Below are 13,056 nucleotides of genomic sequence, written 5' to 3'. Positions count from 1 at the left end.
AACTTGTGTCAAAAGACTCTAAGCTTTAAAACAAATAACAGACCAAGTAGTTAAAACCCACTCTGCCTTCTCTTAAAACGTGAGGTTGAACAGCTCTGGATAGATGTCTAAAACATCTCACATGATATGATAAGAGCAGAAAGTAGATATAAATGATGTCAGACTGCAGAACAATTCAGTGTTAAGAATCATAAATGTGTGATCTCTTGCTGAAATGCCTCAAAAAAAAACTCCAGAAAGCTCTAAAGTAAATTAATTTGAGGAGGACAGAAACAGTTTTAGCGTCAGTGCTAATGCTTCATGTCAACACTGATGGGGTTTCCCAGGTAGACATCACCTGTGTTCTTCTGGTCTGAAATGTTTTGGGTTATAATTAAGTGTTCAAAGTGTACATGGTTGCTTCCATGTATTGTAATAACTAAACTAGGGTAAAACAAATTCTTTAACTGTGGGGGACTACTCTAGAATATTAATTTGGCTGTATGCTCTTTTAAGTGCAAATGAGGTGAAAAAAATAGATTTTCTAACTACTGACACGCTGCACTTGTGGAACCTCTGCTTAACACAGAGTGCAACTTTGATCTTGTATTTTTTTCCGTGATAAAACAGAAATGTTTAAAAACCCTGTGAGAGATGTTCTAGTTTACTATAACTTAAATACATCGCAAGAATTTAAGGATTTGTGTCCATCCGTGATGGAAACAAAACTGTTTGTTTGTTTATATTAAAAGACTACAACAATTCCACTTTGTCTTTGCGGGTTTGAAGTGAATATTTTAACCAGATGCAGAGGGATTGGGTTTATTGAATAAATACATAGTTAAAATGTTAAATTGTCCTGTCTGTAACTTGTCTGAATCTGTGCACTTACAACATGCAGTCCTATCTCTGTTTATTTCCACAGTATGCCTTTAAGACAACTTAACAAGTGTTATTTGATAAATATTACTGAACAAAATTATATACATGACAGGATACACTTTTTTTATAAACATACGTTTTATTGATTTTCACATTTTTTAAGGGTATTTACAGAATGTATCCCCCCATATTGCCAGAATTGTACACATATCAAACACATACAGAAACTGTAAAAATAAATAAACAAATAGGAGTAATGCTTAAATTGTACATTTTCAGAAAGTTCCAGACAAAACCTTCAAATAAAATAAAAATGTCATTGAAAATAGTAATAATGATGATAAAATAACAATGATAGTACATAAAAAGCTCAAATGTAGCAAAAAAAAAATCAAAAAAAAATCCTCAAATAAATTTAGAATACCAGTTCCAGCACTTCCTCAATCTCAACACTTTTTATAAAATTTAAAAATGTCTCCCAGATATAAAAAAAAACTCAGAAGCCTTCTTCCTTACAACATAAGTAAGTTTTTCAAGAGCTAGACTTGCTGTTAATTCTTTTAACCATCGACCAAGAGAGGGGCAACACACATTATTCCAATACAATGCAATTAAACGCCTCACCTGTAACAACAGGAAAGGTTTTATCTTAAAACAATGCACTTTTAATAAAGTATAATCATTGAGACAAAAAATTTTATTTGCTTCATTCTATTTTTCATGTGTTGTAACTTCTTTGGTCAGTTTTATCATTATATCACTCAGACAGATATAGGTTTAATATAAACTAAAAATACTTTTAGTCTAAATAGTACTCCAGGACTGACTGTGCTTCAACTGTTCAATATTGCCTACTCACTTTATTTAATGTCTTCCTTTTGAAGCTTCACTTTTGATTTCAGTATTGTTTTCTTTTTCATGTCCTGGGGTTTTCCACTTCTAAAATACTTTCTGTATCCATTGCCATAGAAATAAACTTGCTTTGCCTGTAAACTCACAACACACTATCTGTCCATCCATGAGTCACTGTGTCATAAGACGTGTCTTCACTGTGGAGTGTGATGTCAACACACAGTTAAAACCTCTGAGCTGTGTTGCAAGTGTTTCAAAGTTACACACACAGACACACACAGACACACACACTGCTGTTTTCCGCTGAACAGGAATAAAACTGTTTCGGCTCACATGCGCTGTCTGTGGCGAAACACGCCGCTGACCAAAAACATCGAGAATGAGAGACGGAGCTTGAGCATCGGAGGGTTTATATACGAGCCTAAAAATAACCAGCCAATCGTGGACGAGCAGAAAGGAGTTGAAAGAACCAATCAGAGCGCAGGAGAAACCAAATTGAGTCAGAGCTGCGCTGTGATTGGCCGGCTGTGATATCATTTGCAAACCCTTGCGCTGCTCGATGCTGATTGGCTGCGGCTCTACAGGCGTAATCCTGCCGTGAGGAGGGGGGGTCGAGGGGGGGGGGCGGGCTTGGAGGTTTGAATAGGGAAGTTTGCAGAGCGCAGTTGTTCCCCATCCAGTCCGGTGCAGTGTTTGCAAACACCTGGAGCGCAGAGCGAGAAGGGGGGACTCACTCATTCACTCACTGACGGACAGAACGGACTCTCCTTCTACTATTGCTGCTGTCTCTACAGCTTCTTCTTCTCCTCCTTCTTCGTGGCATTGCTGAGGATCGATCTGACTCCTCTCTTCATCCTGCTCTTTTTTGGCTGTTTTTCTACCCTGAAGTGCAGCTGAATATTTTGTAAAACACGCTCGGGAAAAATGGATGTTCTACCCATGTGCAGCATCTTTCAAGAACTTCAAATAGTTCACGACACGGGCTATTTCTCAGCCTTACCGTCACTGGAGGAGTACTGGCAGCAGGTGAATATTTTTTAACATCAGCTGTTTATACTAAAGTCCCTGTTTGAGCTCGTGGTGCGTAAAGCGGAACTGCGCGCTCTGCTTACACCAAGTTTTAAAATCCCTTCAAAACTTATTATCGGTTGCTTGCGCAGGTTTCCCCGGTGAGCAGTCTGTGTCGATATGAAGTTTTTGGCAGGCTGAAGTGGATCAGTGTGTCAGTCTGACAGCTGGAGTGGAGGCTCTGCTGCTGCGCCAACATGAATGAAGAGAGAGAGAGAGCAGCGTGCTGGTGCTGTTACTGCTCTGCTGTAATATTATCAGAGGGACTTCTTTAGTTTTTGGAGCTGGTTTTGCTGCTAAAATCACCCTACACGATGCAACATAACATAGAAATGCAAGATAGTGTTTGCATTTTTGAATTGCAATGTTATTTGTCTTCTTTAACACTCAATCCAGTCTGTTTTGTCGCTGAACATGCCCATCTGTACATCACTTGTAGTGCTTAAACCCCTCGTTTATACTCTACTTGCATCCTGTTTGGATTTCAATGCTCTCCACAACATGACACTATCAAATGTCAGCCATGTCCAATTCCTGCTCGCATGAGTAGGCTGGGCCTGCACGATTAGAAAATAAGCCACCATGTGGAGCTTCAACAAACAAATATCTTTGGAATTGATTTATCTGAAGACTATTTTACCATACATTGATTAACCATTAGGTCTAGAAATGAGAGAAACTTATGCAAAATGCTCATCACTGTCTCTGAGCCCAGGTGATGTCTTCAGACTGCTTATATAATCAAACCAACGACAGAAACTCAGACTTTTATGGAAAAAATACAAAAAATAGCATTTTTTTTTCATTTAAACACTGGAAGCAGCACATGCTTCACATATGGCTTAGAAAATCAGCTTCATTTATTTATTTTATTTTTTATTTTTATTTTTTTCCTGAAATGAGGAAAACTGACAAGTAGGTCTGACACATCAATTATTTTCACAATCAAGTCACCTGATGATTATGTTTGAATGAAGTGATTCATAGTCTTGTCTCCAAAAATGTCAGAAAGTTGTGAGAAATGCTCTTTACTCTACCTAGAGCCCAAGTGATGTCTTCAATTGACTTATGTCAAACCATCATTTCAAAACCCAACGACTACTCATTTACCTAAACACAGAGGCAGCAAATCCAATAATGTAGGAACTGGAACCAGCAAATACTTGACATTATACTTAATGAATTACCACAATGATACTTTTTGAAATCAAAGTATTGGCAAAAACTTTTCTTTGGATCTATTGAACATATTGTTATGACTCTACCGCCTTGTGCATCTATTTTTCAATAATGCAATGAGGAAATGACTTGAGATAATCACCTTAATTGAACTATTGCATTAGGCATAGGGCTACAGCTCAAAACAGTGTAACTAGCAAATCCATCAAATCATCACAGACATTTTTCTTCTTCATTCCAATGTGGCAGCTCTTCGCAATGAGTTTTTCAGCATGCTCATGTCAAAATGATGACAAAAATACTTTGTATTGTGCAGCCCTGGTTGGCACAACCAAGAGACATCGTGTTCAGGCTGCAGAAGCCTATAGGGACATGTTTACTCTTCATCTCCATCCTCGTACCCGTCCAGCTGGCTGTCTGCAAGCACCTTCTAATGAAGGCTTTTTGAACTTTAACAGCCTATGAAGTAAATCCGAGCCAGTGTATCTTTTACGATAGACACTCATGAGGAAGGATGTGATTGCATGTCAGAAGTACGCATGAGGAAGAGCAACTGAATGGCTCATGCTGGCGAGAGGAAGAGAGACAGAGAGAGGAGGGAGGGAGGGAGGGTGGAAGTTGAGCGGCTTCCTTAAAAGGACTCTAAATTTGTTCAGTGAGTCATTGGAGAGCTGAAATGACAATGCATGTTTAGTATTCGCCTGAAGATCTCAGGTGATGTGTTCAATCTTAAACCCTCCTGCACCTGAGTCTACAGAGGCTGGTACATGAGCTGATATTTGACCTAAGGCCTGAGTAAGGGCAGGTTGACCCTTAATCACAGAGTTCAGCAGCATGAAATGTGAATTATTTTTTCTGAATTTGACTGACAGGATGCAACCAACTATGACTTTGAATGTTAGATTGTCAGGTTTATTCTCTTACTTCATCATACAGTCTACAAAGCATCACATAATGAAGAAAACTGACATCACAACTTCCCAAAGCCCAAGTTGATCGGCCCAAATTGCTTGCTTTTAGCACAATCCAAATAGATGTTTCCATTGTTGCCATTTGTGATACAATAAAGCAGTTTGTCTTCCTACTTAAGACGCCGTGACTTGCTAACATTTGGCATTTATTGTATGAAAAATAACTAACAATGCTGCCTTTCTTTCAGTCAGTTATTCATCAAAGCCCTAAACTTGGTCTTAAAATTGTTGAGCCTGATATCTACAGTAAAGAGAAGTGCAGTAATAGCTCCAGTTTCCTGGTTACTGCTTCCTGCTGTAAGCATTAACAAATATTACAGCACAGAAGGCGTTTTGTGCACATGCATCATTTAAAAGGATTCCCCATGCAGAATCATTCTGCTGCTGGGAAAGAGCTTCCCCTCTTCAGGGGAGCTGCTGTTGTACTTCATTTATTCTTATTGTGTTTCCTCCTTTGTACAGACATGCCTGGAGTTGGAGCGCTACCTACAGAGCGAGCCTTACGTCTCCACGTCTGACCTCAAATTCGACAGCCAGGAGGACCTCTGGAGCAAGCTGATCTTGGCATGTGGGGACAAGGCCAAGTCCGAGTGCGACCCCACGCTGCCCCGCGCCCATGAGGAGGACAATCAAGACAGCCAAATCTTGGACACCAACAGTGTGAATTCTGATGCCAGCAGCGAGGCTTCAGACAGTTCAGAGGAGCTTTCGCCCACACACAGCTTTACCTCCAACCCTCTGGGCTCCGTCCTGGTTGGCTCTGGACCTTTTAGCCCCTCCGTCATTAGCACTCCTCCGTCCTCTCCGGAGGCCAATTCAGAGTCTGGTGGTGTGACGAACCGCTGGGTCGCAGCACATGCAGAGCTGCACCTGCCGGTCAAAATCAGGAGCGGCGGTGTGGCAAAAAGTACAGAAAAGACGGGACTCATAAGCGGGGACGCTTCACCTGATGGCAGGAGGAGGATACACAGGTGTCAGTTCAACGGCTGTCGCAAGGTTTACACAAAGAGCTCGCACCTAAAAGCACACCAGCGCACTCATACAGGTGAGCTACAAACACCAGTCATAACCATGTGTGATGAACAGAAAGCTAAGGAAGAGAGTTATGAAGGTTTTTACTGATATTTTCAAGCAAAAAGAAGCTCAGTCATTGCCAAAAAATGTCACTTTTATTGAGTGAACGGTGACAGGAAGAGCTTTAAATTTAGTCCTCCACCTTAATGGTATTGTCCAGCCATTGTGTAATGTAATTAAAGGCCCACATTGCATGATGTCCTCAGCTGGAGCGCAGTGGGTATTAGCTCTGCATGGCTGGATACCTAAACTGTGACCTAATCTATCTGGAATGTGACTGACTGAGCCAGTGAGTGAGCGAGCAAGAGAGAGACAGAGAGAGGGGGAGGGGGGAGGGGCTGCACATGGGAGATAAAAGGACTTCAAAACAGATTGAGTTTCACCATGGGAAAGGGGGGAATGGGCGGGGAGCCAGGGGGCACGGAGTCGGAGGGCCCTGAATGGTCATTTCTTAGTTTTGATTAGCAGTGTGAAATTGCTCTTGTGCTCTGTTTCATGTTTTATTCTTCACATTTTCAGCCTCACTGAGAATTTGTAGCATGTTTCAGGTTGCATAAAAACAGAGACAGTCGTTCAGCAGGTTCAGAGGAATCTGGATTGCAAATGTCTTGTCAGCTCCTATGTCATGTCATCTGGCCTCGGGCTGATTGATCTGAACGTATCTGAATAACAAAAGCACACAGCCGACCAATCAGACGCTGCATTCTGTCTGTCACAATGAGAGCTAACCACTAACATTCTGCCTCTTTGCCCTGCAGGTGAGAAACCGTATAGGTGTTCATGGGAGGGATGCGAGTGGCGTTTTGCACGAAGCGACGAGCTGACCAGACACTTCAGGAAGCACACCGGGGCAAAGCCATTTAAATGCAGTCACTGTGACAGGTACGCAGGGCTTCACACACACGGCTACAGCGTGCAGTCGTGACATGCATTTATGTTTCGTGAGATCTACTTTTTTGATGCTGTCTTTAAAGATCAGAAGCCCTGATGCATTTTATGGAGGTAGCAAAGAATTTTGCAAGAATGAAAAACCAGCCGACCTTAACTGAGACAAACATAAGGACATAGCCGTTCATACATAAATTTATCCATTGCATAGTTTGCAGTTTGAGCTTCCTTGACAATATGATTCACAATGTATGAGATTTATTAAAATGCAGTCTTATTTTAGGGAATTCATAAGGCGCACAACAATTATCACAGTCCTTCTAGCATCCAACTTCATAGCACTACTTTTCATGCTGAACTAAAGAAGCAACTTTTTCTTTTTCAGTTAAAATAATCTTCCAGTTAGAGCTTGAGCTATATGAAATTTGGCAGCATAATTGTGTTGTTAAGCATGAATGAGAGTACATATTTTCTACATAAATGTTCCTGTATTTGCCCCTGCACATGTGCTCAGAAGGCTGCCTCTTCTAATTTAACATTAGTCAACCACTTCTAGTGCAGATCAATATTTTTGCTGTGATGCTGGGCTGCAGGTTCTGCAGGATTGTAAACTGAGAAGTCAGAGTTACATACAGGAAACTACATGATTGCACTGTTTTTTAATCACTCCAAGCTTTGATTTCTGCATTGTATGATCTGTAAAATGTTGACCCTTATCAGACGATATAATTCGTTTTAAAAATATATTTTTCTTGCTCTACAAATCATGTAAAATGTTGATTTAAAGTCAATGTGTTTTGTTAATCAACATAGTTTTAAAAAGTCAGGAAGATTGTTAAACTCCTAAATATTGTTATCAGGTTTTCTGGCCTTGGAAGTGCAACATTTGCCAGATTTTCAAAATATGATCAGGAGATTTGGAGTTCATCTTGTTCATAGATTTAATTTATATGCTCATAAGCTACTTCACCATAAATTATAAAGCTTGGGCATGTGATATATCCGCTGACTCATGCACCTTTTTTCTGAAGCATGACTTTTCAAAACCACCGTTGCACAAATCCTAATACAAAACTTGCATCATCCACCATCATTCCATGTTTTGGTTGTGACTCACCTCCTCTCCCCTCCTCCCTCTCTGTCCCCAGATGTTTCTCCAGGTCAGACCATCTGGCCCTTCACATGAAGAGGCACATCTAAAGCAGACGGGCACCAACCAAGCAACGCAGCGAGGAGTTTTTTAAAAAGAACAAAAGAAAAAACTTAACGCCGTCTCCCGACCAGTCTCTTGGTTGAACTGTCCCAGAGCAGAGTGGCGGGAGTGTGTTCCAGCCAAAGCATGCTGTTTTGCACCATACTGAAACCCAGTGCCTCCGGGACCTCTCTTTGGAGAAAGGCGCTCTGAAGGTTGTCTGTTGCGACAAGAGGACAAAATCATGGATGGGAAAGAAGAAGGAGAAATCTTTTTTTTTATTTGAAAAGGACACATACAAAAAAAAAGACAAAAAAAAAAGATAGAATGAATGATTTGTATGTATGGTGCATGATGTTTTGGGGACATCTCCCAGACAGCAGATACACTGGTACTTTACAAAACTGTCTGAGGTAAGCATGTGTGCACTGTGAATGTCTGAGATTGGATCACCGGCCCCCCAGGAAAGAAGATTTCTGGGAGAAGAAAGGAATTGATGGACTGATTGATGGATGGATGGAGCAGGGCTGGTTCCAATGTTGCTGTGGACTGAGTGGGTTTCTGGGGGACACTTTCCATTTGTGATCCCCTGGAGGCAGGATGGAGGTTCCTGCCTGTCTGTCTGGCACCTAGACCGGGGATGGGGGTTCTCCAAAGCTTTTGAGGCCTTGGGTTCCTGACCCTCGGACCCAAACTCCCCCCTCCCTCTGGTCACTGTATGACAGGAGCTTTTTTGGTGTTTTTGGTGCAGCTACTAAATGTGCAATGTGTTATGTAGCCTGGTTTATTATTTTTTTACAAGCTACAAAGCTCATTTGTAGTCCAATTGTATAAGCTGTGTGCTTAGAGGTATAACACAACTATACTATAACTTCAGTATCATAGACAGGTGTTGCATGGTTCTAGGGTTTGTTCATTTCATGTTTCCACTGTAATCAGGACTGCAAATAGTTTCAATAAAAGTGCAGCTAAAGTGCAAACGGTTAAATGTTACAATATTGTACATAAAGCCTTGATGATTTCCTCGTTTTTAGTTTGACACCTTCACTCTCATCTGGCTGGAGATTTCACCACTGCTTCCTCATTTTCTCACTCTTCATCATAAGCCTTCAGGAGTTGATTTTTTGGACTTTCTTTTTCTATCTAATAATGCACTGTTGACCTTAATGGTGCCTTATGCAAGTGACTCAGCCCGGTGGCAGCGGGGGTTTTTATGCTCCCTCGGGAAGTCACATTTGTTGTATGGGTGATTTGACAAGCTCCATCAAGGCTCAATTACAGATGAAGTTGCACCTCTTTTTGTGTTCAGTGACAGTTATTGTCGTTTATTTCACTGCTAATTGTGTTGTTAAAACGGAAATGCTCCTAAAGACACCTTTTTCAGTCGATTGATTTTTGTGTTTTTGAATCAGAACGCCAGTTAGTTGAAGTTAGACCATGCAAACAAGACAAACTCTGTATGTTTAGAGCACTTAAATTCATTTATTAGATATTAACTACTGTGTAGTATGTACTGAAGTCCATCACACACAACTCTAATGCTGCAACAGTGATCTGATCTATTCCATTAAAAGAATGGTTATAGCAAACAATTTTGATGATAACGTCATTGTTTCAGCCGTTTGATTTTAAGTCCCAGCTTCCTTCATGTGAGGATTTGATGCTTTTTTTTCTTTCATTTATCAAAGAAATTAATCTCTTGGATTTTGGACAAAAGAATCGATTTGGAGACTATTGTTTGGCTCTGGCAAATTGATTTCTGACAACTTTCTAACATTTTATAAACCAAACACTTAACTTTGAAAGTAAACGTAAAGTAAAGTTGATGTCCACTTTGGAGGTACTAAAGCAACCAGGCTAGGTAACAAAAAATGCTTTTGCCTGGTTGTTCAGATTGCTCTTTCTTCCTGTATCCAACTATCACCATCTTCTCCTCCCTGTCCCCATCCGTCCCATTTCGTCCCTGCAAGTGGGACTGAAGAAAACGCTAAAGATTTATTGTAATTAACAGGCTGCAGTCAGACAAGCCTCGCCTTGTACTGCCTCTCGGTAATGAATTGCTAAAGGCTTTGTTGGCATGGAATCTGTCACAGACTGCTGACTGTGTAGGTTGGTTATTGACCTGTCTGGGGAGCGTTGTTTTAGCCAAGCTGCTACAGTGTTATGAAAACCACAGGAGGGGGCAAGGAGGAGATACAGATCAAACATTGATGGTGCATGTGGAAATTTGTCAAAAATCCTGTGACAGTGTCTCCCTTTGAGGGAAATCTAGATTGTATTGGAGGCTGGAGGAGACCGTGATGACTGTAGGGATCGTTCTCAGTGCTGTTTCAGGTTAAACTGATCCACTCGAGATCAGACACCTTGCTGTAAGAGTTCGATGTTGCAGCACGTTGCACTGCTGCATGCGACAACTTATAGATTTCAGATCAGCGGGTGGAGGAGACGGGATGAGTACAAACTTGAAACTGCTTGCTGTGATAGATTTGGGAGTTGCTGGCACGGCCTTTTGTGGCCAAGAGGAAAGGAACATCCATTCAGAGAAAAGAGAAGCCAATACTGTTCAAGAAGTAATTGAGCCTTGATTTAGCTCCATGTTTGCTCGCATCTTTTACACTTTTAATCATCTCCTTCATCTCACAACTACTCCTACTCCGTCACACACACACAAACACAGACACACACACAGCTCTTTGTTCTCAACTGAATCTTTGTATAAAAAGAAAAAAAACAACTTTTGTAAAATTGTTATGTTTATGCTTTATGAAATTTTTATTTGAAATTGTTTTGCAAAATTGTTATATTTCTGTATGAATGTATTTTTTATTGGAATAATAAGAAATTCTTATCTGACTTTGGCTTGCTTCCTTTGTCTCATTTGTTGCTCAGTTAAAGACACTTTGTCACCTCTCAAAGAACCTTGAGCTTTAAAGGCACAGTGTGTAGAAATGGGAATAAGTAGCAGATCGACTGAAACACTCCCTGGCTCACCTCTCCCATTAGTGAAGCTCCAGTAGCGATGATGGCCTTTGAGAAGCTCCTGTGATGCAGGATAAGTGATCTTCCATTTGTCTAGTTTTTACCATCAAAGGTGTCTATGAAAACGAATTCTTTTGAATACAACAACCACTCTCTTCTTCATCTAACCGATGCATTTCGGCAGCCACTCATCAAATACAAAGATGTTTTTTATATCCAGGTGATTATATACTTGTTTAAAAATACTTATGAATATTATATGACATTTCTAACAAGTCTGATGTGCTAAATGCTTTAAAATACTACACACTGTACCTTTAAGTTTCAGGAAGTACTTTTCAGAGAAAAATAATTACCTTATTCTTTTTACTGTCTGAGTTTCCAAGAGGCCACAAGAGTCCTCGAAGATGAGGCAAAAAAATGTCTCATTTCCACTTCGAGTGTGTGCTGCCATAAGTCATAGGAATTACTTTTTTCGGAACGTAGTTCCCCTTTTCATTGAAGTCCAAAGGCTAGCAAATGAAGGGATAATCAAGTCATATTTCAACCCATAATTCCATTTTGCTCCCTCAAACTGTTTTTCAAAATTGGAAACTCCATAGCTTTCTAGAAACATGCAAATATTAGTCTAGTAAAGCTGTGTTTCCAACTCACTCTAAACCTGGAACTTCAAGAATTAGGAGGTACTTTTTAAGGAATAAGAGGGCTCCCTAACCTCTTTGGTGTCTGTGTTTCCTCTGGGTTGTAAAGATCCCTTTTAGATCAGGCATAATAAGTTGTATTTCCAACTGAAGTTGGCAAAATGTTTAGTCTTGCTTTTAAGGTAACTAAATTTCTTTCAGCTCATAAACCATTCCCTCCTCTGTCAAAAGACATGCAAATAGACAGAAAAAGAAACAGACACATTTTACATTTCTATATGAATTAACAACAAGGGTATATAAAAGGAAATTTCCCTTACCCTGGTTGTTGCTTCAGAATATTTTTGGGTTTCAAACTGAGCGTGTATGCTCAGTGGTTCAATCCATCATATGCTACCCTACTGTTATTTGTTGAAGCCCTTTAAACAACAAGAAAAAAGCTGCTAAACACTGGTCTGCTGCGGTAGCCACTGTACTGTGTTCTGATGATACTCAACCAGTCAAGCACACCGTACCTGGTCTCCAAAGATCAAGGTTTATAGAAATCCCCCCCCCCAAGCAATGACCTTTCGAGGTCCCTGGAACTTAATTCAGACCTTGACCCCCCAAATAAAACACTTAAAGTTTCCCCCAGAGGTTTGCAGTCCCTGGGGAAAGTCCCTGCAGTGTGAAAGTGACATTAAGTTTTATCATTTTAAAGAATTTTGCCAGTTGGAGATTTACAGCTGGTCGAGAATGAATGGCTGGGTTTCAACCATGGCTGGTCTGACTTCCGGTTATACAGACTAAACAAGATTAAGGTCAGGGTGTCAGCATAAGGGTTCAGAACTGGAATTTCTCACTAAAAGGCAATTCTGGTCATTTTTGAACCGTGTCGTATTTTTCTTAGAGGTTGCTTTAGCCTGCAGCCATGGAACAGGCTGAAATGTCTTCAGCTTAATTCTTGAATATGTGCAAAGAACTTCCTCTACTAATTCTTGTTATTTCTGTGATTGTTATTCTAAGTATGTACTGAAAGTATATAGAAATGATCCTTACAGAGGTAGCCTGTTTTATTAGAAGTATGCTTTCATCAAGTCCAAAAACATCCATTACTTTCATCTCTAAACAGCCACCAGACTTCAGTCGTTTCACTCTGCAGGGCACAGGAGTTGCTGGTCTGCTGTTTCCTGTACAGTTTCTTTTTGCTAGTATTCTTGTTTGATACACCATTTTTCTCTATGACTTGTTTCTATTTCAAACACTGAAGCACCACAACACACAAACAAACCAACAAATGAAGGCAGTGTAAAGCCACCATGTCCTCTGCTATGCTTGGAAAATTACTGTTTTGGTCAATGTAGTGTGGTGG

The 13,056-nt window shown here is 40.4% G+C and overlaps 1 protein-coding gene across 1 annotated transcript; it reads left to right on the top strand.

Moving 5' to 3' along the window:
• Positions 1–2,343: 2,343 nt before the first annotated feature.
• klf6a (Kruppel-like factor 6a) lies at positions 2,344–10,938 on the top strand. Its single transcript, XM_034706541.1, has 4 exons — positions 2,344–2,739; positions 5,394–5,976; positions 6,764–6,887; positions 8,042–10,938. Exons 1-4 carry the CDS (start codon positions 2,638–2,640, stop codon positions 8,091–8,093), a joined length of 861 nt encoding a protein of 286 aa, XP_034562432.1. The 5' UTR covers positions 2,344–2,637; the 3' UTR covers positions 8,094–10,938.
• Positions 10,939–13,056: the final 2,118 nt, after the last annotated feature.

This window comes from Notolabrus celidotus, chromosome 17, assembly GCF_009762535.1.
Source record: "Notolabrus celidotus isolate fNotCel1 chromosome 17, fNotCel1.pri, whole genome shotgun sequence".
Lineage (NCBI taxonomy): Eukaryota > Metazoa > Chordata > Actinopteri > Labriformes > Labridae > Notolabrus > Notolabrus celidotus.
Note: the sequence above shows the minus strand (reverse complement) of the source record. Positions and strands in the feature narration are given on the sequence as shown.